General features: G+C 43.0%; 1 protein-coding gene across 4 annotated transcripts in view; it reads right to left on the bottom strand.

Annotated features, from left to right (window-relative positions):
- LOC139546245 (syntaxin-binding protein 5-like) overlaps positions 1-25,194 on the bottom strand; it is a 232,336-nt gene that overhangs the window by 100,736 nt on the left and 106,406 nt on the right. For all 4 annotated transcript variants that reach the window (XM_071354386.1, XM_071354387.1, XM_071354388.1 and 1 more), the window contains exon 5: positions 12,895-13,029. In XM_071354386.1, the coding sequence (XP_071210487.1) occupies positions 12,895-13,029 (135 nt within the window). The remainder of the gene's footprint in view (positions 1-12,894; positions 13,030-25,194) is intronic.

Below are 25,194 nucleotides of genomic sequence, written 5' to 3'. Positions count from 1 at the left end.
CATAACCTGGTTCAGTAGTACATAACCTGGTTCAGTAGTACATAACCTGGTTCAGTAGTACATAACCTGGTTCAGTAGTACATAACCTGGTTCAGTAGTACATAACCTGGTTCAGTAGTACATGACCTGGTTCAGTAGTACATAACCTGGTTCAGTAGTACATGACCTGGTTCAGTAGTACATAACCTGGTTCAGTAGTACATAACCTGGTTCAGTAGTACATAACCTGGTTCAGTAGTACATAACCTGGTTCAGTAGTACATAACCTGGTTCAGTAGTACATAACCTGGTTCAGTAGTACCTAACCTGGTTCAGTAGTACATAACCTGGTTCAGTAGTACATAACCTGGTTCAGTAGTACATAACCTGGTTCAGTAGTACATAACCTGGTTCAGTAGTACATAACCTGGTTCAGTAGTACATAACCTGGTTCAGTAGTACATAACCTGGTTCAGTAGTACATAACCTGGTTCAGTAGTACATAACCTGGTTCAGTAGTAGATAACCTGGTTCAGTAGTACATAACCTGGTTCAGTAGTAGATAACCTGGTTCAGTAGTACATAACCTGGTTCAGTAGTAGATAACCTGGTTCAGTAGTACATAACCTGGTTCAGTAGTAGATAACCTGGTTCAGTAGTACATAACCTGGTTCAGTAGTACATAACCTGGTTCAGTAGTACATAACCTGGTTCAGTAGTACATAACCTGGTTCAGTAGTACATAACCTGGTTCAGTAGTACATAACCTGGTTCAGTAGTACATAACCTGGTTCAGTAGTAGATAACCTGGTTCAGTAGTACATAACCTGGTTCAGTAGTACATAACCTGGTTCAGTAGTAGATAACCTGGTTCAGTAGTACATAACCTGGTTCAGTAGTAGATAACCTGGTTCAGTAGTACATAACCTGGTTCAGTAGTACATAACCTGGTTCAGTAGTACATAACCTGGTGCAGGTGGACCTGCAGAAGGCACCGCATGCTGAAACACATTCAAATGTTGGGGAGTAAATATATTTATATCGTGTTGAACCTTCTTTGTTTGTGTTTATACAGCAGTATAGTAACATCAACATACAGTAGTATAGTAATAGTATAGTAACATCACCATACAGTAGTATAGTAATAGTATAGTAACATCAACATACAGTAGTATAGTAATAGTATAGTAACATCACCATACAGTAGTATAGTAATAGTATAGTACCGTCACCAGACAGTATTATATTAATAGTATAGTAACATCACCCTACAGTAGTATAGTACTAGTATAGTAACATTACCATACAGTGGTATAGTAATAGTATAGTAACATCACAATACAGTATTATATCAACATCACCCTACAGTAGTATAGTAATAGTATAGTAACATCACCATACAGTAGTATAGTAATAGTATAGTAACATCACCATACAGTAGTACAGTAATAGTATAGTAACATCACCATACAGTATTATAGTAATAGTATAGTAAACTCATCATACAGTAATATAGTAATAGTATAGTAACATCACCCTACAGTATTATAGTAATAATATAGTAACATCGCCATACAGTATTATAGCAATAGTATAGTAACATCACCATACATTAGTATAGTAAAATCACCATACAGTAGTATATTAACATCACCATACGTTAGTATAGTAATAGTATATTAACATCACCATACGGTGGTATAGTAACAGTATGGTAACATCACCATACAGTAGTATAGTAAAATCACCATACAGTAGTATATTAACATCACCATATATTAACATCACCATACATTAGTATAGTAATACTATATCAATTTGGAGGTGGAGGGCCCGTCATGGTCTGGGGCGGTGTGTCACAGTATCATCGGACTGAGCTTGTTGTCATTGCAGGCAATCTCAACGCTGTGTGTTACAGGGAAGATATCATCCTCCTTCATGTGGTACCCTTCCTGCAGGCTCATCCTGACATGACCCTCCAGCATGACAATGCCACCAGCCATACTGCTCGTTCTGTGTGTGATTTCCTGCAAGACAGGAATGTCAGTGTTCTGCCATGACCAGCGAAGAGCCCGGATCTCAATCCAGGATCCGGGAACTTGCAGGTCCCTTGGTGAAAGAGTGGGGTAACATCTCACAGCAAGAACTGGCAAATCTGGTGCAGTCCATGAGGAGGAGATGCACTGCAGTACTTATTGCAGCTGGTGGCCACACCATATACTGACTGTTACTTTTGATTTTGACCCCCCCCCCCTTTGTTCAGGAACACATTATTCAATTTCTGTTAGTCACATGTCTGTGGAACTTGTTCAGTTTATGTCTCAGTTGTTGAATCTTATGTTCATACAAATATTTACACATGTTAAGTTTGCTGAAAATAAACGCAGTTGACAGTTTCTTTTTTTCTTTCTTTTATTGCTGAGTTAACGTATACACATGCACGGACACATGCACACATTGTCACGATCGTCGTATGGTGGAAGAGAGGAGGACCAAGGCGCAGCGTGAAATTAATGCATTCTTCTCTATTTATTATCACGAAAACGAAGAACACTTTACAAACTATAACAAAACAATAAACGACGAACGTGAAGCTATAAATGACAAGTGCAGACACAGGCAACTTACATATAGACATAGACAATAACCCACGAAATACCCAATGAATATGGCTGCCTAAATATGGTTCCCAATCAGAGACAATGATAAACAGCTGCCTCTAATTGAGAACCAATCTAGGCAGCCATAGACATACAAACACCTAGACTAGACCCTGCCCCATAAACATACAAAACCCCTAGACAATACAAAAACACATACATCCCCCATGTCACACCCTGACCTAACTAAAATAATAAAGAAAACAAAGATAACTAAGGCCAGGGCGTGACAGTACCCCCCCCCCCCCAAAGGTGCGGACTCCGGCCGCAAAACCTGACACAGAAGGGGAGGGTCCAGGTGGGCCTTCTTACGGCGGCGGCTCGGGTGCGGGACGTGGACCCCACTCCACCATAGTCAATACCCGCTTTGGTGGCACCTCTGGAGCGGGGACCCTTGCAGCGAGTCCCAGACTGAAGACCATCCTAGACCAGCCACTGGACGGAGGGGCAGCTCCGGACTGAGGGGCAACTCCGTACTGAGGGGCAGCTCCGGACTGAGGGGCAGCTCATGACTGAGGGGTAGCTCATGACTGAGGGGCAGCTCATGACTGAAGGGCAGCTCATGACTGAAGGGCAGCTCATGACTGAGAGGTAGCTCATGACTGACGGGCGGCTCTGGCAGCTCCTGAATTGCGGGCGGCTCTGGCGGCTCCTGACTGGCGGAGGGCTCTGGCGGCTCCTGACTGGCGGCCGGCTCTGGCGGCTCCTGACTGGCGGGCAGCTCTAGCGGCTCAGGACAGACGGGCGGCTCTGACGGCTCAGGACAGACGGGCAGCTCAGGCGGCGCTGGACAGACGGGCAGTTTAGACGGCGCTGGACAGACGGGCAGCTCAGACGGCGCTGGACAGACGGGCAGCTCAGACGGCGCTGGACAGACGGGCAGCTCAGACGGCGCTGGACAGACGGGCAGCTCAGACGGCGCTGGGCAGACGGGCAGCTCAGACGGCGCTGGGAAGACGGGCAGCTCAGACGGCGCTGGGAAGACGGGCAGCTCAGACGGCGCAGGGCAGACAGGCAGCTCAGGATTGCCGAGGCGCACTGTAGACCTGGTGCGTGGTGCCGGAACTGGTGGTACCGGGCTGGAGACAAGCACCTCAAGGCGAGTGCGGGGAGAAGGAACAGGGCATACTGGACTGCCGAGGCGCACTATAAGCCTGGTGCGTGGTGCCGGCACTGGTGGTACTGGGCTGGGGACACGCACCTCCGGGCGAGTGCGGGGAGGAGAAACAGGGCGTACAGGGCTCTGGAGACGCACAGGAAGCCTGGTGCGTGGTGTAGGCACTGGTGGTACTGGACTGGTGCGAGGGGCTGTCACAGGCGGACTGGTGCGTGGAGAAGGCACCGGATAAACAGGACAGTGGAGGCGCACTACAGGTCTCGAGCACCGAGCCTGCCCAACCCTACCTGGCTAAATGCTCCCCGTAGCCAGGCCAGTGCGGCGAGGTGGAATAGCCCACACTGGGCTGTGCTGGCGAACCGGGGACACCATGCGTAGGGCTGGTGCCATGTACCCCGGCCCAAGGAGACGCACTGGTAACCAGATGCGTAGAGCCGGTTTCATGGCACCTGGCTCGATGCCCAATCTAGCCCGGCCGATACGGGGTGCTGCTATGTACCGCACCGGGCTATGCCTGCGTACCGGGGACACCGTGCGCATCTCTGCATAACATGGTGCCTGCCCGATACGATGCTCTCCACGGTAAGCACGGGGAGTTGGCTCAGGTCTCCTACCTGGCTTAAAACCTTTTCTCAATAGGGGGTGCTGTTTACACTTTGAAGATTTTTCGTTCCCAGATTAAACTGCCTCGTACTCAATTCTTGCTCGTACAATATGCATATTATTATTACTATTGGATAGAAAACACTCTCTAGTTTCTAAAACCGTTTGAATTATTTCTCTGAGTGAAACAGAACTCATTCTGCAGCTCACTTCCTGTCAAGAAGTGAGATTTCTGAAATTGAGGTCTCTGTTCCAGGGTCGGTTTATAAATTCCCTTATAAGCTATGGGGCTACATGTACTGCATACGCCTTCCCCTAGATGTCAGTAAGCGGTGAGACTTTGAATGGAGCGGATAGCACCATCTGGGGGAGTATAAAACCTCTTGGAACGGAAGTACCGACCTTTTCGACGAGGCGCCTGACGCAGGAGGGAAACCGGCATGGCGTCTTCAAAAGCTTTCGGTTTAGCAGTTCTTTATCTCCGGCTCTGATTTAATTTGTTTTTTGTCTTAAAAACTTCATAAGGTAGTTAATTTAAACCGACTTATAGCAGTTTATAGCAGTTTATTGCGATTTTCTGGAGTTTCTTTGTCAGGCGTTATCACGAGTTGGGCACCTCTCCGGTACATCGGCGTTAGCAGCTAATTTCTACAGGAGTAGAGGACATCTTTCAACCAAAAGACGATTGTTCTGGACAAAGGACCACTTGCCCAAGATTCTGATGGAAGATCATCCAAAAGTAAGAGCTATTTATGATGTTAATTCATATATCTGTGGAAAGATGTAAAATTATTAGTTCGCCATTGATTTAGGCATGGTCTCGCTGTAACGCACGCTGAATGTCGAGTAACGTTAATTTTAAAAATCTAACACAGCGGTTGCATTAAGAACTAATGTGTCTTTCATTTGCTGTCCAACCTGTATTTTTTTGTCAAGTTTACGATTAGTTATCGATTAGATTAGGTGCCTCTCCAAGATGGCGCCGGGCAGATTGCCTGAAATGTTGCTAATAATCACATTGTATAACCACGATTTGTGCTGCTAAATATGCACATTTTCGAACAAAACCTATATGCATTGTGTAATATGATGTTACAGGACTGTCATCTGATGAAGTATATCAAGGTTAGTCAAAAATTATATATATTTTGCTGGATTGTTACGATCGCTAACCTTTGCTACTGGTAAACGGCTTGTGTTTCCGGCTATTGTGGTAAGCTAATATAATGCTAAATTGTGTTTTCGCTGTAAAACACTTAAAAAATCTGAAATATTGGCTAGATTCACAAGATGTTGGTCTTTCATTTGCTGTACGCTGTGTATTTTTCAGAAATGTTTTATGATGAGTATTTCGGTATTTGACGTTGGTCTCTGTAATTATTCTGGCTGCTTCGGCACTATTTCAGATTGCAGCTGCAATGTAGAACTGTGATTTATACCTGAAATATGCACATTTTTCTAAAAAAACATATGCTATACAATAAATATGTTATCAGACTGTCATCTGATGAAGTTGTTTCTTGGTTAGTGGCTATATATATCTTTATTTGGTCAAAATTGTGATAGCTACCTATGCAGGAAAAAAATGGTGGGAAAAAAAAGTTGTGTCCTTTGCTATCGTGGTTAGCTAATAGATTTACATATTGTGTCTTCCCTGTAAAACATTTTAAAAATCAGAAATTATGGCTGGATTCACAAGATGTGTATCTTTCATCTGGTGTCTTGGACTTGTGATTTAATGATATTTAGATGCTAGTATTTACTTGTGACGCTATGCTAGGCTATGCTAGTCAGCTTTTTTACTGTGGGGGGTGCTCCCGGATCCGGGATTGGGACCAATTAGAAGTTAACACCACTCCCCGTGTGCCCCCTCCAATAAATTTTTGGGGCTGCCTCTCTGGCTTCCAGCCGCGCTTACGTGCAGCCTCCTCATACCGCCGCTTCTCCGCTTTCGCTGCCTCCAGCTCAGCTTCAGGGCGGTGATATTCACCAGCCTGTGCCCATGGTCCCTTACCGTCCAGAATCTCCTCCCAAGTCCATTTTTCCACAACGCGCTGTTCCTCTCCTTCACGCTGCTTGGTCCGATTTTGGTGGGTTATTCTGTCACGATCGTCGTATGGTGGAAGAGAGGAGGACCAAGGCGCCAAGGCGTGAAGTGAATGCATTCTTCTCTATTTATTATCACGAAAACGAAGAACACTTTACAAACTAAACAAAACAATAAACGACGAACGTGAAGCTATAAATGACAAGTGCAGACACAGGCAACTTACATATAGACATAGACAATAACCCACAAAATACCCAATGAATATGGCTGCCTAAATATGGTTCCCAATCAGAGACAATGATAAACAGCTGCCTCTAATTGAGAACCAATCTAGGCAGCCATAGACATACAAACACCTAGACTAGACACTGCCCCATAAACATACAAAACCCCTAGACAATACAAAACACATACATATACACACACACACACACACAGTGCCAGCCTGCTGTAGGAGCCGCAGGGGGCAGGTTTTGGTTGGCTCCGCTCGGTCGACACGGTAACGGTGGGATGGAAAGGCGGGGAGCCGCGAGCGAGGGGGGGGGGCGGGACCTACATCAAGAAGATTAACAACGTCCCAGACTGTCTACGCTGACGCATGACTTACTCACTCAGCCACCACCCTGACTTCTCTCCTAACAGAGAGTATAGATACAGAGAATATCCAACCAAGAGAGCTCAGGTGAAATTATAGTTTTGTTTCATGTTTTTTTCTCCAGTTGGGCACACTTTGTGGGGCAATGAACGGGAAAAGGGTGCTCACAAAGAATTAGACTATGTTCTCTTGTAATCCCCTAACAGACCAGAAAAGACACCAGATCTCTGATGTTTTTATTTTCTTTATTCATCATCTCTCTCTCTCCAGAACATATCTGTAATGTCAAATTAAAGACTACATATGGATTCTGTCCTTCATCCTACTGAGAGAGGAAAAAAATAATTTATAAATATATTGTTTCTGAAAGATACTACATGAAAGAGAGAATATTCCTGTATTAAATAGGTTGCAGGAGTAATTTTCTGTGTGTGTGAGTGAGTGGGGGTGGGCATGTTATGTATCAACCCCTAAAAAAAATGTAAATGAATAATAATCCACATAATAATTAACCTTTTCTGTTGCTGCAGTATTATTTTTCTGCTGTAAAAAAACTGGTTCGAATTAAGATCCTGCATCTGTATGCTGTTCCTGTGCTTCATACCTGCATCCTGCCTCGGCCCAGCACCGGTGGAGACATTTGGGAAGGCCATACTTAACACGATGACACATCCCATAGCATTACAGCTGACGAGGATAACTGTATGTTGACCAAACAACAACATGACAAGTAGAGGAAACAGAGCAGAGTAAGGCTCAGGGCTTTGGTACCAGGCACTCCACTGTCAATATATACTGGGCCTGCAGTAATTACAGTCAATATATACTGACCCTGCAGTAATGACAGCCAATATATACTGGGTCTGCAGTAATTACAGTCAATATATACTGACCCTGCAGTAATGACAGCCAATATATACTGGGTCTGCAGTAATGACAGCCAATATATACTGGGTCTGCAGTAATTACAGTCAATATATACTTGCTCTGCAGTAATTACAGTCAATATATACTGGGTCTGCAGTAATTACAGTCAATATATACTGACCCTGCAGTAATGACAGCCAATATATACTGGGTCTGCAGTAATTACAGTCAATATATACTGACCCTGCAGTAATGACAGCCAATATATACTGGGTCTGCAGTAATGACAGCCAATATATACTGGGTCTGCAGTAATGACAGTCAATATATACTGGGTCTGCAGTAATTACAGTCAATATATACTGGGTCTGCAGTAATTACAGTCAATATATACTGACCTTGCAGTAATGACAGCCAATATATACTGGGTCTGCAGTAATGACAGCCAATATATACTGGGTCTGCAGTAATTACAGTCAATATATACTTGGTCTGCAGTAATTACAGTCAATATATACTGGGTCTGCAGTAATTACAGTCAATATATACTGACCCTGCAGTAATGACAGCCAATATATACTGGGTCTGCAGTAATTACAGTCAATATATACTGGGCCTGCAGTAATGACAGTCAATATATACTGACCCTGCAGTAATGACAGCCAATATATACTGGGTCTGCAGTAATTACAGTCAATATATACTTGCTCTGCAGTAATGACAGTCAATATATACTAGGTCTGCAGTAATGACAGTCAATATATACTGGGTCTGCAGTAATTACAGTCAATATATACTGGGCCTGCAGTAATGACAGTCAATATATACTGACCCTGCAGTAATGACAGCCAATATATACTGGGTCTGCAGTAATTACAGTCAATATATACTTGGTCTGCAGTAATGACAGTCAATATATACTGGGCCTGCAGTAATGACAGTCACAGTGGCAGTGCACTCCCCTTTCTCTTGTTGATTCAGAATGACTGTCTCTCTCTCTCTCTCTCTTTCTACCCCCCCCCCCTCCATCTCTCCCTCTCTCTGGAGAAAAGCAAGCCCGATGTTGACAAACAAATTTCCCAACATCCTCTGGTCCCCGAGCCAGTCAAGCTGAGTAGAATCATGGTAATTCACACTCACTCTGCTTAGCTTTTTGTTGCCCTACTCACACACAGTCACACACACATACTCTCACACACACACACACACACACACACACACACACACACACACGTCTATCTCCGCACGCCGTCATCAACAGACAATAAAACAGTAGGCTGCTGGCCTGAACAAGTGAGATTAAATTAGACTGATAATCTCATTAGAAAATAATGTGCTAATTAAGGAAACACACAAGCCTGAGAAGGTCTAGGGAATCAGGGAGCGACAACTCAAACACTCAGCTTTATAGAGACCAGTAAACAGTAGGAAAAATGTCATGTCATCAGGGAGCGACAACTCAAACGCTGAGCTTTATAGAGACCAGTAAACAGTAGGAAAAATGTCATGTCATCAGGGAGCGACTACTCAAACGCTGAGCTTTATAGAGACCAGTAAACAGTAGGAAAAATGTCATGTCATCAGGGAGCGACTACTCAAACACTCAGCTTTATAGAGACCAGTAAACAGTAGGAAAAATATCATGTCATCAGGGAGCGACTACTCAAACGCTGAGCTTTATAGAGACCAGTAAACAGTAGGAAAAATATCATGTCATCAGGGAGCGACTACTCAAACACTCAGCTTTATAGAGACCAGTAAACAGTATGAAAAATATCATGTCATCAGGGAGCGACTACTCAAACACTCAGCTTTATAGAGACCAGTAAACAGTATGAAAAATATCATGTCATCAGGGAGCGACTACTCAAACACTCAGCTTTATAGAGACCAGTAAACAGTATGAAAAATATCATGTCATCAGGGAGCGACTGCTCAAACACTCAGCTTTATAGAGACCAGTAAACAGTATGAAAAATATAATGTCAACATTTTGAATCATTTTCCCAACTCTTTTATTTTAGAGTTTCCTTTTTATACATGTTGGACACTTTTGTCTTGTGAAATATGAGCAGCAGCAGGAGAAGTGAGGAGGTAGGAAGGAAGGAGACCCTGTCATCTTAATGAAGCATGTTCCCTCCCACCGAGCTTCCTGCTTTCCCACCGAGCTTCCTGCTTTCCCACGAGCTTCCTGCTTTCCCACGAGCTTCCTGCTTTCCCACCGAGCTTCCTGCTTTCCTACCGAGCTTCCGACTTTCCCACCGAGCTTCCTGCTTTCCCACCGAGCTTCCTGCTTTCCCACCGAGCTTCCGGCTTTGCCATCGAGCTTCCTGCTTTCCCACCAAGCTTCCTGCTTTCCCACCCAGGCTTCCGGCTTTCCCACCAAGCTTCCGGCTTTCCCACCAAGCTTCCGGCTTTCCCACCAAGCTTCCTGCTTTCCCACCCAGCTTCCTGCTTTCCCACCAAGCTTCCTGCTTTCCCACCAAGCTTCCTGCTTTCCCACCGAGCTTCCTGCTTTCCCACCCAGCTTCCTGCTTTCCTACCAGGCTTCCTGCTTTCCCACCAAGCTTCCTGCTTTCCACCCAGCTTCCTGCTTTCCACCCAGCTTCCTGCTTTCCACCCAGCTTCCTGCTTTCCCACCAGGCTTCCTGCTTTCCCACCGAGCTTCCTGCTTTCCCACCGAGCTTCCGGCCTTCCCACCGAGCTTCCGGCTTTGCCATCGAGCTTCCTGCTTTCCCACCCAGCATCCGGCTTTCCCACCGAGCTTCCTGCTTTCCCACCAGGCTTACGGCTTTTTCCTTTGATTTGAGGCTCTGCTTTTCTTATCCTCGTTTTCTTACACAGATTCTAAATGTAAGGCCCGGTACTGAGCACTCGAGGTAAAGACCCAGACAACAGCATTATGGGTAGTAGAGGGTCTCCTGGCCCCGTCCTGGAAGCTGTGAATAAAGTACAGCAGGCATACTTGCTTTACAGATGTGGGATCTTAATTTGATCACCCTTTTTTTGTTGCAGGAAATGCCAACGTGTGGTGTAATACATCCCTTTCCTGACAGCACTGCAGCTCTATTGAGATTAATTGAATGTGCCTAGCGCTCAGTCAGTACTCAGGAGGGAGATACAAACACCCTCTCAGTCAGTATTCAGGAGGGAGATACAAACACCCGCTCAGTCTGTATTCAGGAGGGAGATACAAACACCCACTCAGTCAGTACTCAGGAGGGAGATATAAACACCCGCTCAGTCAGTACTCAGGAGGGAGATATAAACACCCGCTCAGTCAGTACTCAGGAGGGAGATACAAACACCCGCTCAGTCAGTACTCAGGAGGGAGATATAAACACCCGCTCAGTCAGTACTCAGGAGGGAGATACAAACACCCGCTCAGTCAGTACTCAGGGGGGAGATACAAACACCCGCTCAGTCAGTACTCAGGAGGGAGATACAAACACCCGCTCAGTCAGTACTCGGGGGGGAGATACAAACACCCGCTCAGTCAGTACTCAGGAGGGAGATACAAACACCCGCTCAGTCAGTACTCAGGAGGGAGATACAAATACCCGCTCAGTCAGTACTCAGGAGGGAGATACAAACACCCGCTCAGTCAGTACTCAGGAGGGAGATACAAATACCATGTAATGAGTGTCTTGGCGCAAGCTTACGGTCTTAAAGGAAAATAGTAATCCACAGAAAAGCGCCATATAAAAAAATTGTGTGGAATTGTATTTGTGTGTGTGTGTGTGCGTGTGCGTGTGCGTGTGTGTGTGTGTGCACACTTAACGTGTGATTGTGTAAAAGTCTGAAAGTCTGTTTAAATCACTTCTTCTTCCACTTTAATTTTAGTTAAGCCTGAAAGTCCATATGGTAAATGTCATGAAAATAAAACTTCCAATTTAATACCTGTGGAAGGTCTTACTTAGTTCCACCAACTGAACACACACACACACACACACACACACACACACACACACACACACACACACACACACACACACACACACACACACACACACACACACACACACACACACACACACACACACCAGCCTACTCGAGCATGACTGAGAGGAGGGAGAAACAAATCTCCTCCTCTGCGGTTAGTTTGCATTAGAGGGGTCGTTGATGCTTTCCCCGTGAAGGAGCACAGGAGGAACACTGAGAGGCAGAAGCACTTCGGCTCAATCAAACAACACAAGCTTCGACGGCTCTCCAGTTAAATATTTTGATGAGGATGGAACATGCTAGTTTAAATTTCATTGAACTACTCTTCAAAACCCACTCGGCACATACTCCACAGTGATGGTGTGTGTGTCTCCGCATGCTAAGTAGTCGCAGCTATTGCATGACCACGATCTAACACCGCCGTCATGGCAACCTGCCCAAAGTTAGGTTACCGACCTTCAACTAGGATTAGTTGACAAATGACATGACGTGACAGAGTAAGAGGTTTTAGGATAGAACGACATGACGTGGCAGTGTAAGAGGTTTTAGGATAGAATGACATGACGTGACAGTGTAAGAGGTTTTAGGACAGAACGACATGACGTGGCAATGTAAGAGGTTTTAGGACAGAACGACGTGACGTGACAATGTAAGAGGTTTTAGGACAGAACGACGTGACGTGGCAATGTAAGAGGTTTTAGGACAGAACGACATGAGGTGGCAATGTAAGAGGTTTTAGGACAGAACGACATGAGGTGGCAATGTAAGAGGTTTTAGGACAGAACGACATGAGGTGGCAATGTAAGAGGTTTTAATACAGAACGACATGAGGTGGCAATGTAAGAGGTTTTAGAACAGAACGACATGACGTGTCAATGTAAGAGGTTTTAGAACAGAACGACATGACGTCATCACCGCTGTCACCTCAACGCCGTCATACAGTAATCATTCACATTATGGTAATCATTCACATTATGGTAATCATTCACATTATGGTAATCATTCATATTATGGTAATCATTCACATTATGGTAATCATTGACAGATGATCATTTGCGTATATTCGATGATTTTAACTCACAATTCTATGGCCTTGTTCCACATGATGACGTATCCAGACAGAACGAAGGATTCGATGTTGACGATGTGTGTGTTGCCACGCTCTGTGCCCACGTACAGCCATTTACTCTGGAAGGGGATGTGGCAAAACGTGATCCTGAAGCGAAAAAAAAGAGGAATCAGCGTTGACACATGATCAAATACGATACGATGTGTGTGTGTGTGTGTGTGTGTGTGTGTGTGTGTGTGTGTGTGTGTGTGTGTGTGTGTGTGTGTGTGTGTGTGTGTGTGTGTGTGTGTGTGTGTGTGTGTGTGTGTGTGTGTGTGTGTGTGTTTCTTCCCACTTGCATAGTAGGTATACCTACGTGACGTTCTGCACTGTTGTCCACACATGTATAGTCTAGCTGTGTAATCAACGTTTTACCTCAGATAATAACCACCCCAATAATTATCCTGCTCTCAGATACACAGTATAAATTTACATTTTCCACAATTATATCGTAATTATGTTTGGGCTAACTGTCTGTAGATTATAGATTTACATTACTTTGCATTGCTTTGATTGGCTCTGTTTTCTCCTACGTCCTCACAAAAGAAGGTGCTACCTAGAACCACAAACGGTTATTCAGTTGGCCCCATAGGAGAACCCTATGGTTCTACGTGGAACCCTTTCACCAGCAAAAGGTTCTACCTGAAACCAAAAAGGTTTTTCCTATGCGGACAAACAAAACATATATTTTTTTTTCTCCCTAAGACTGGAGATATTGTCCAGGTTTTTATCATCCCAACACATCACTTCACATCTCCTGTCAGTCAGCGCCTGGTCTCTATGGTGATGACAGTCAGCGCCTGGTCTCTATGGTGATGACAGTCACTGCCTGGTCTCTATGGTGATGACAGGAATGTCCTATTAGACAACGGCCATCAATAATTAATGTATCATGACCCTGACACAAACAGCAGCTAATCACCAGTGGCCAACGTCCCAAGAGGCAGCCTTCCCGGGATAGAAAATGACCTGCACCTTCTGTTCTTCTGGCTGGTGTAATCTCCTCTTTTCCTCCCTCCCTCTCTCCCCAACTCAACCCCTCTTTATCTCACTGAACTCTGGAGCCCAGGGCCCAGTAACGGGTTTTCAGGCAAAAGCACAGATAGGTTTGTCAAAAAAACAAACAGTTGAAAGCAATTACCACGGCAATAGCTGCATGCTCTTTTTTTGTTTATCTCTCACACCGCAGTGTGTTTGCTAATTATTCCCTTCCATTTCAGTAACAAGAGACACTAACGGCTCCATTTCTACCTGTCCTTTTCATTTTCTCAAGCGAAAGCATGAAAGTCAAATGGGAGGCATGTACGAGGGTACTTTACTCACACGTAAAGTTATCCGTAATACGCTACGTTGACTGTGTAATTATTAGGCGATCAATAAACCCTCGACAGCGAGGCACGCTCTGTGTTTATGTGACGTAGTATATTTCAGAGGTAAGATATGTGGCGGTGGCGTCCTCGTGTAGTCATTCAGTCAGTAATAGCATCCATCACGTTTATAAGCAGCTTCAACTATATAACGATCAACAGTACTTCTCTCCTGTCTCTCCTGGAGAGAGCATCAGCGGGCCACTTTTCCCCAACCTCCCTCCCTCCCTCCCTCCCTCCCTCCCTCCCAACCTCCCAACCTCCCTCCCTCCCTCCCAACCTCCCTCCCTCCCTCCCTCCCTCCCAACCTCCCTCCACTAACCCTGTGAGATGCAGGATTATTACATAGGAGACAATGAGATGGAAGACAATAAGGATTTGGACCTGCTGGGGGAGAATGGTAAATCAGGAGAGGCAGGAGAGGACATCTGTGTGAGGGGGACGATTTTATTTGATTTCACAATTTTCCCGAGTTTTGCTACTAGAAGAGTATCAGCCACATAATCTAGAGAGGAAAGTTACAAGGTTGCACGCCACAACGACATATGTATGTCACGGCTGTCGTCTTCCTCCTCGTCTGAGGAGGAGAAGCGAGAAGGATCGGAGGACCAACACATTTACATTTACATTTAAGTTATTTAGCAGATGCTCTTATCCAGAGCAACTTACAAATTGGGTGGTAGGTGTTCGTCATATTAATTGAAAAAACTGAACACTACAAAACAACAAAGTGACAACCGTGAAGCTAATGAACAATCGTGCATACACAAACACTACACATAGACAAAACAGGCTACCTAAATATGGTTCCCAATCAGAGACAACGACTAACACCTGCCTCTGATTGAGAACCATATCAGGCCAAACACAGAAACAGACAAACTAGACATACAACATAGAATGCCCACTCACAGATCACACCCTGACCAAACAAAACATATAAACATACAAAGCAAACTATGGTCAGGGCGTGACAATGTAAGAATCCTGTTTATTTTTCACCTATTGAGATATAACAGCAAAATATGGAGAAAAAAATGGACAAGGGATATTTACAAAACTCAAATTCGGTGTTCCTCAATGTTAAATTGTTGCACATTTTATGTTTCGCCTTGTGTTTCTCTGATCGTCATAAAAAAATATATATATTTATAAAATAATGAATACATAAAAATAAAAAAACAAGAGCCCAAATCAAAGCAAAGTTTAACACTCCCATCTGATGGAACTGGCTATGCCTTGAAATCAAAGCACTTGGCTGTGGGAGAAACGTGACTAAGTCCCCACTCAGGCAATCAGCAATTAGGAGGCAACCATTTCAGACCTGTTAGATACTCATGGGGGTGCCCAGACCTCATCTCTCATTTACACTCTATTTGCATAAATTTTAATTTAACTGGAAATCAAGAACTTCAGGAGCTACAGCGGAAACAAAAACGAGGCGGGGGGGGGGGGGGGGGGGGGGTAAAGAGAAGGTTTGCACAGGTCTTGGAGAGTGACCGTGTGATGGTGTGAAAGTCAAAAAGGTTTTGTTTGACTCAGACAGCTTGACGAGGCGCCGTCAACACGGCTCATAGTTATCAATTAAATCAGGAGGAGACGTGAGTTGAACTGACCGCCAGCTGGCTGGGCATCCGAGGAGCTGCTGTTGGGGGAAGTAATTAAGTCACTAAGATAGAGATCGATGGAACATGTTGTTTCTCAATCTTGGTCACATGCCTCATGACCTTCCCATCTGTTTCTTTGACAGCTTGAGTTCCCCCACGGAGAGGAGATTCGGGGGCCATTTTGGATGAATAGCCACAATGTAACATTGATAGATTGTAAATAAGAATCTGTTCTTAACTGATTTTCCTAGTTAAATAAAAAAAAAAAAAAATTGCAAGCAGAGAGTGAAAAAGAATACAGTTGGGTGTGTAATAGTCAGGTGTCACAAAAGTGATTCTCAGTGATCTGTAGTGTAATTCCTAAAGTTTTCTATCTGGATTTCGCTTATCGCATTTATCCCAGATTAGGAGCCGTGATACCCCACATTTATCCCAGAGGAGGAGCCGTGATTTAAAATGCTTCACTTGATTTGTTATTGTTGTTATTTTGTAAGGGACACCATGACAAATTGATTGTTTCTCTGCCACAGCATAAAATAGATTTAAATAGATTTTTAGCAGCCGTTTAAGAGGCCATCTTACTCGTACCTCTAAACCGCATGTTGAAAAATGACTTGGTTCAAATCCCTGCCTTCCTGAAGGGTATTTCCCTGTCAGCTGTGACTCACTGCTGTTTAAACACCGCTATAACTCTAGTGACACTGTGCCTGATCAACAGCTAACCTTTTTATATGAAAATGGAGGTTTTATATTTCAAGTCCCACCTTCAATGTGACAATTCCCTTGACCTATTAATTGAAAACTGACATCCACAATTCTTGGGAATGGAGATGGTTTAGATGACATACCTTTAACTTGAAAGAATAAAAGAAGCTACCTGCATATAAAAACTGTTTGCGCTATGGAAACTCATGAAACATACAGCATACAACTTATGGAAAGAAAGCTTAACTTTGATACATTTCTACTTTTTAGATCAGGAGACAGCTTCACTTTGAATAATTTCAACTTAGATCAAGAAAAAGCTTCACTATTGTCGTGTCTGGACTATCATTAAATGTGAAAACTGTTATTTTATCAAATCATTTGTATGTGTGTAATTATAATTATCTGATTAAACTAATCATGTAAACTTTAATTAACTAGGAAGTCGGGGCACCACAGAAAAATATTTATAGAGTCTCTATTTCCAGAATCGACTCTTTAGATACTTTCGTATCTTATCAAAACAGTCTAGTATTAATTAATTATTATTACCTCATCATTTCTTATTACTGAACATCGCAAACCCTTGGATATCTGCATGAACCCTAGCCTAATGATGAATCAGCAATTTATAAATTGGCTTAATTATTTATTTACTAACTATCTAAATAATCACAGAAATACATAACAAACAAACAGTAGATATTTGGGTTACTACATGATACAAAGAAAAAGTCCCTAGCGGACAAAGCCGATATGACGGCTTGGTAGACAATGGAAATGGGTGGGGACTGAGAAAGAGCGGGAAAGACAAAATGGATTCAATACACACAGTTGATAATTATATTAATTTAAATGCTAATCCTTTGCACATGAACGGCCGCTCATTCGAGAATAATTGCAACGTATATATTTACTCCCGTATGACGTTGTTGTCTTCTGTGTTGGAATCGCCGGTCCGTCTGCTGGAGAGTCAGTTCATCAGAGAGTCTCTGGTTAACTTCCCCAGAAGTCACAATGTCCTTTGTGTTTGGAGCTTTCTCAACGGCTCTGGATAGTGTCTGTTATAATGGATACGTCAGGCCTACAGATAGTAGTTGCATAGAATAGATGCTTCCAGCTGCAGACTAGTAATTATACGTCTAGAATCTGCTCTTATTCTGTAGGGATTGATAGTCTCAGAGTTTAACCATTTCCAGCCATTTAGCCAAAACTACACGCTGTTTAGTCTAATGGTCTATGGAATTGGAGACATTCCAACATGGGGACTCCGTCCCTGTGTTCTCTGACTTAATGTACATTTTGTAGGAAGTGGGTTTTATACTCTGTGGAAGAAGGGGCGGTTCTATGATGCCTGGTGTGATGTCTGGCCTCACGGGGGTGTGGCTACTGACTAGTTCAACTTTATATGCAAATCAATGCTTTCATTTAGAAGGTTAACATCACATTACATCTTTCCACAACGAGTTTAATGTTCAATCACATACGTTTCACAATATTTAGATGTAAACCTGACAGCTGGGAATTGTACACTTTAAGAGATACAGTTATGTGGGTTTCCTGTCCTTCATGAGATCACCAAATGAAATACACTGGACATGACTGTCCCTTAAGTGTCCACGGACCATTAGCACATTCTCAAAAATATAAATATTGTTTAATTATTCAAACTTTTGATGTCCAAGAGTCTCTCTGTGTTCCACAGTTTTCATTCCAAACTCGAACACCACAGAGCATAGAGGCAGCGTATTTTATGACCGACCATAAAACAGCCTACTTCCCTCTGTCCTCCTCTACGAGAGAGAGCACACTGTAGAGCGGACCCACTGTAACCTGATCCTTCAGATCGTCACAGGAGAGTCATGACATTCCCCCTCTACGAGAGAGAACACACTGTAGAGCGAACCCACTGTAACCTGATCCTTCAGATCATCACAGGAGAGTCATGACATTCCCCCTCTACGAGAGAGAGCACGCTGTAGAGAGGACCCACTGTAACCTGATCCTTCAGATCGTCACAGGAGAGTCATGACACTACGATTAATGTCTACTTCTTAGATCAGGAGTAATGTCCTTTGAGGGTGATTCAAAAGTAATAATCGAGTAATTATACAAATACTGTGGATTTACGTTAGTTGCTGATTAACAAGCATCAGTATGATGCCATCAGTATTTATCCATCAATGTTTATGAATCACACTCGGAAAGTATTCAGACCCCTTGACTTTTTACATTCTAGGATAAAGTTATCTATTTCCTGTAAATCAGAAAAACTTTGACAAAGCAGCCCTTTTTCATTACCAGTGAAATGGTAATGAGTCAAAAGTTTTTTTATTTTTTTGAAAAACCGCTTGTAGCCTCGTTGCAACAATTTATCAACCAGCGTTTCCACAGCGAGGTTTGTTTATCAGGATTTTACGATATTGGAAAGACCTTCACAATATCTTCCCAAAGTATCTTTGCTATTTCTCTCTTTTTTAACAGTTCAAACAAGAAGACCACAACACACCAAAATATCCTTCCAGAGTATATATCTTCCCCTCTCTCTTCTTCAAGCACAAACAAGATGTATAATTCATTTTTCCCTTCTTTCATCGAGCCTGAAGCCCCCAAAGGACAACAAAGAGTAAATCAAAGAGAAAGGGGCCAGAAAAAGAGATAACTCAAACGTCTCTAACTTTGTCTCAAGACTCAATAAAAAAACACTCACCACCACAATGCTGAATGTTGCAAACATAAACAAAATTCCTCATCTTTCAAAATGCTGTGGCTTAGCCATTCAGACAGTGTCTGCTTGACCATGTCTGCCCTGAACGAGACAGTTGTATTCTGCCCTATCAAGTAAAAAGGCAGTAACTCCTAATTTGGTAGAAAATGAGTTAATGTTATTTTTGCTCCATTAAATACATGCTTAATCAGGTGGACAAGTAACCTGCCTCTATTGTATTGTGCTTCGGAGAAAATGGGGTTCATGTTAGCAGTTACTGCATAAAGTTACTGTGAAACCAAGGAAAATAAAATCCATTTTTCCAGTTCCACGCTATGAGCAGTTACTGCCTTTTTTGCTTGGTAGGGCAGTATACTTGGCTCTAAAACCCGACTGGAATTGAGATAAAACTGAGTTATTATAAAGACTTTTTCAACCCAGCCAATACAGCCTACTACATATGACCCAGCCAATACACCCTACTACATATGACCCAGCCAATACAGTCTACTACATATGACCCAGCCAATACAGTCTACTACAGATGACCCAGCCAATACACCCTACTACATATGACCCAGCCAATACAGTCTACTACATATGACCCAGCCAATACAGTCTACTACATATGACCCAGCCAATGAGCAGTCTACTACATATGACCCAGCCAATACAGTCTACTACATATGACCCAGCCAATACACCCTACTACATATGACCCAGCCAATACAGTCTACTACATATGACCCAGCCAATACACCCTACTACATATGACCCAGCCAATACAGTCTACTACATATGACCCAGCCAATACAACCTACTACAGATGACCCAGCCAATACAGTCTACTACATATGACTCAGCCAATACAGTCTACTACATATGACCCAGCCAATACAGCCTACTACATATGACCCAGCCAATACAGTCTACTACATATGACCCAGCCAATACAGTCTACTACAAATGACCCAGCCAATACAGTCTACTACATATGACCCAGCCAATACAGTCTACTACATATGACCCAGCCAATACAGTCTACTACATATGACCCAGCCAATACAGCCTACTACATATGACCCAGCCAATACAGTCTACTACAGATGACCCAGCCAATACACCCTACTACATATGACCCAGCCAATACAGTCTACTACAGATGACCCAGCCAATACAGTCTACTACATATGACCCAGCCAATACACCCTACTACAGATGGCCCAGCCAATACAACCTACTACATATGGCCCAGCCAATACAGTCTACTACATATGACCCAGCCAATACAGTCTACTACATATGACCCAGCCAATGAGCAGTCTACTACATATGACCCAGCCAATGAGCAGTCTACTACATATGACCCAGCCAATACAGTCTACTACATATGACCCAGCCAATACAGTCTACTACATATGACCCAGCCAATACACCCTACTACATATGACCCAGCCAATACAGTCTACTACATATGACCCAGCCAATACAACCTACTACAGATGACCCAGCCAATACAGTCTACTACATATGACCCAGCCAATACAGTCTACTACATATGACCCAGCCAATGAGCAGTCTACTACATATGACCCAGCCAATACAGTCTACTACATATGACCCAGCCAATACAGTCTACTACATATGACCCAGCCAATACAGCCTACTACATATGACCCAGCCAATACAGTCTACTACAGATGACCCAGCCAATACACCCTACTACATATGACCCAGCCAATACAGTCTACTACAGATGACCCAGCCAATACAGTCTACTATATATGACCCAGCCAATACACCCTACTACAGATGGCCCAGCCAATACAACCTACTACATATGGCCCAGCCAATACAGTCTACTACATATGACCCAGCCAATACAGTCTACTACATATGACCCAGCCAATACAGTCTACTACATATGACCCAGCCAATAAGCAGTCTACTACATATGACCCAGCCAATACAGTCTACTACATATGACCCAGCCAATGAGCAGTCTACTACAGATGACCCAGCCAATACAGTCTACTACATATGACCCAGCCAATACACCCTACTACATATGACCCAGCCAATACAGTCTACTACATATGACCCAGCCAATACACCCTACTACATATGACCCAGCCAATACAGTCTACTACATATGACCCAGCCAATACAACCTACTACAGATGACCCAGCCAATACAGTCTACTACATATGACTCAGCCAATACAGTCTACTACATATGACCCAGCCAATACAGCCTACTACATATGACCCAGCCAATACAGTCTACTACATATGACCCAGCCAATACAGTCTACTACATAAGACCCAGCCAATACAGTCTACTACATATGACCCAGCCAATACAGTCTACTACATATGACCCAGCCAATACAGTCTACTACATATGACCCAGCCAATACAGCCTACTACATATGACCCAGCCAATACAGTCTACTACAGATGACCCAGCCAATACACCCTACTACATATGACCCAGCCAATACAGTCTACTACATATGACCCAGCCAATGAGCAGTCTACTACATATGACCCAGCCAATACAGTCTACTACATATGACCCAGCCAATGAGCAGTCTACTACAGATGACCCAGCCAATGAGCAGTCTACTACAGATGACCCAGCCAAAACAGTCTACTACATATGACCCAGCCAATACAGTCTACTACATATGACCCAGACAATACACCCTACTACATATGACCCAGCCAATACAGTCTACTACATATGACCCAGCCAATACAGCCTACTACATATGACCCAGCCAATACAGTCTACTACAGATGACCCAGCCAATACACCCTACTACATATGACCCAGCCAATACAGTCTACTACATATGACCCAGCCAATGAGCAGTCTACTACATATGACCCAGCCAATACAGTCTACTACATATGACCCAGCCAATGAGCAGTCTACTACAGATGACCCAGCCAATGAGCAGTCTACTACAGATGACCCAGCCAAAACAGTCTACTACATATGACCCAGCCAATACAGTCTACTACATATGACCCAGCCAATACACCCTACTACATATGACCCAGCCAATACAGTCTACCTCATATGACCCAGCCAATACACCCTACTACAGATGACCCAGCCAATACACCCTACTACATATGACCCAGCCAATACAGTCTACTACATATGACCCAGCCAATGAGCAGTCTACTACATATGACCCAGCCAATACAGTCTACTACATATGACCCAGCCAATGAGCAGGCTACTACAGATGACCCAGCCAATGAGCAGTCTACTACAGATGACCCAGCCAAAACAGTCTACTACATATGACCCAGCCAATACAGTCTACTACATATGACCCAGCCAATACACCCTACTACATATGACCCAGCCAATACAGTCTACTACATATGACCCAGCCAATACACCCTACTACATATGACCCAGCCAATACAGTCTACTACATATGACCCAGCCAATACAGTCTACTACATATGACCCAGCCAATACAACCTACTACATATCCTGCCTCTATTGTATTTTGCTTTGGAGAAAATCAGGGTCATGTTAGCAGTAACTGCATAAAGTTACTGTGAAACCATGGTTTCCTACACAATAAATCCCTTTTCTCAGTTCCACACTATGACCAGTTACTGGCTTGTTGCTTGATAAGGCAGTATTGTGTAGGTGCATGCTGAGAATAGGGGATCAACATGGTGGAGTTTGTGTGGCTATAAAAGGGTTCCTCCTCCCTTAAGCCTCCCAGCCAATAGAGGCCTTAGGATAGAATCAGTCATAGACACTGTAGTGGATGGTGGAAGTGAGTATCACCCTAGCAGAGAGGTCGGCTCACCTCATGCCAAATACTACCCTAGCCATAACAGACTTACGTAAGGGTTGTTACATGCGTATGGGTCGTTCTACAAAATGAGTCCCTTTTGAGTAGTGTAACTTGGTGAAGAGTTTAAAGAACAAAACATGTATTCCCATCTCAAGAGGTAAAAACATTTCCAGCCTGTCTATCTATGGGTAATAGGATTGACATGTTATGCTTGTCCCTCTTCCACCACAAAAACAGCAGAAAAATGGCCAAAAACAGTAGAACCTGCTCACCTGCTGTGATTTGCCTATTAGAAGTTCAATGTTTCTTTTGAAGAAAAAAAAAAAGAAAAAAAATTGTTTCACCATATTAAAACGAGAGTTTAGTTCAGGTAACAGGGTTGACCTTAAAATGAGGGACATCATTTTTTAGGTTCTTGTTTTTTTTTTACCTTAAAAAAATGAATCACTAATCACAATGAAATAAACAATAATCTTAAGAAATTACTTTGCGAAAGCAACAAAACAAATAGGGATTTACAATGATGGTGTAAACACGGAAAAAACATGGAGAAATTATGGAGTAAACGTGGGGAAATGATGGAGTAAACGTAGAGAAATTATGGAGTAAACATGGAAAATTATGGAGTAAACATGGAGAAATTATGGAGTAAATGTGGGGAAATGATGGAGTAAACGTGGAGAAATTATGGAGTAAACATGGAGAAATGATGGAGTAAACGTAGAGAAATTATGGAGTAAACATGGAGAAATGATGGAGTAAACGTAGAGAAATTATGGAGTAATCGTGGATAAATGATGGAGTAAACGTGGGGAAATGATGGAGTAATCGTGGAGAAATTATGGAGTAAACGTGGGGAAATGATGGAGTAATCGTGGAGAAATGATGGAGTAATCGTGGAGAAATTATGGAGTAAACATGGAGAAATTATGGAGTAAACATGGAGAAATTATGGAGTAAACGTGGAGAAATTATGGAGTAAACATGGAGAAATTATGGAGTAAACATGGAGAAATGATGTAGTAAACGTGGAGAAATGATGTAGTAAACGTGGGGAAATGATGGAGTAAACGTGGGGAAATGATGGAGTAAACGTGGAGAAATTATGGAGTAAACATGGAGAAATTATGGAGTAAACATGGAGAAATTATGGAGTAATCGTGGAGAAATTATGGAGTAATCGTGGAGAAATTATGGAGTAAACATGGAGAAATTATGGAGTAATTGTGGAGAAATTATGGAGTAATTGTGGAGAAATTATGGAGTAAACATGGAGAAATTATGGAGTAATCGTGGAGAAATTATGGAGTAATCGTGGAGAAATTATGGAGTAAACGTAGAGAAATTATGGAGTAAACATGGAGAAATTATGGAGTAAACGTGGGGAAATGATGGAGTAAACGTGGGGAAATGATGGAGTAATCGTGGAGAAATGATGGAGTAAACGTGGGGAAATGATGGAGTAATCGTGGAGAAATTATGGAGTAATCGTGGAGAAATTATGGAGTAAACATGGAGAGATTATGGAGTAAACATGGAGAAATTATGGAGTAAACGTGGAGAAATTATGGAGTAAACATGGAGAAATTATGGAGTAAACATGGAGAAATGATGTAGTAAACGTGGAGAAATGATGTAGTAAACGTGGGGAAATGATGGAGTAAACGTGGGGAAATGATGGAGTAAACGTGGAGAAATTATGGAGTAAACATGGAGAAATTATGGAGTAAACATGGAGAAATTATGGAGTAATCGTGGAGAAATTATGGAGTAATCGTGGAGAAATTATGGAGTAAACATGGGAAAATTATGGAGTAAACATGGAGAAATTATGGAGTAAACATGGAGAAATGATGTAGTAAACGTGGAGAAATGATGTAGTAAACGTGGGGAAATGATGGAGTAAACGTGGGGAAATGATGGAGTAAACGTAGAGAAATTATGGAGTAAACATGGAAAATTATGGAGTAAACATGGAGAAATTATGGAGTAAATGTGGGGAAATTATGGAGTAAACGTGGAGAAATTATGGAGTAAACATGGAGAAATGATGG

Source organism: Salvelinus alpinus, chromosome 20, assembly GCF_045679555.1.
Source record: "Salvelinus alpinus chromosome 20, SLU_Salpinus.1, whole genome shotgun sequence".
NCBI classification, from domain to species: Eukaryota; Metazoa; Chordata; class Actinopteri; order Salmoniformes; family Salmonidae; genus Salvelinus; species Salvelinus alpinus.
Note: the sequence above shows the minus strand (reverse complement) of the source record. Positions and strands in the feature narration are given on the sequence as shown.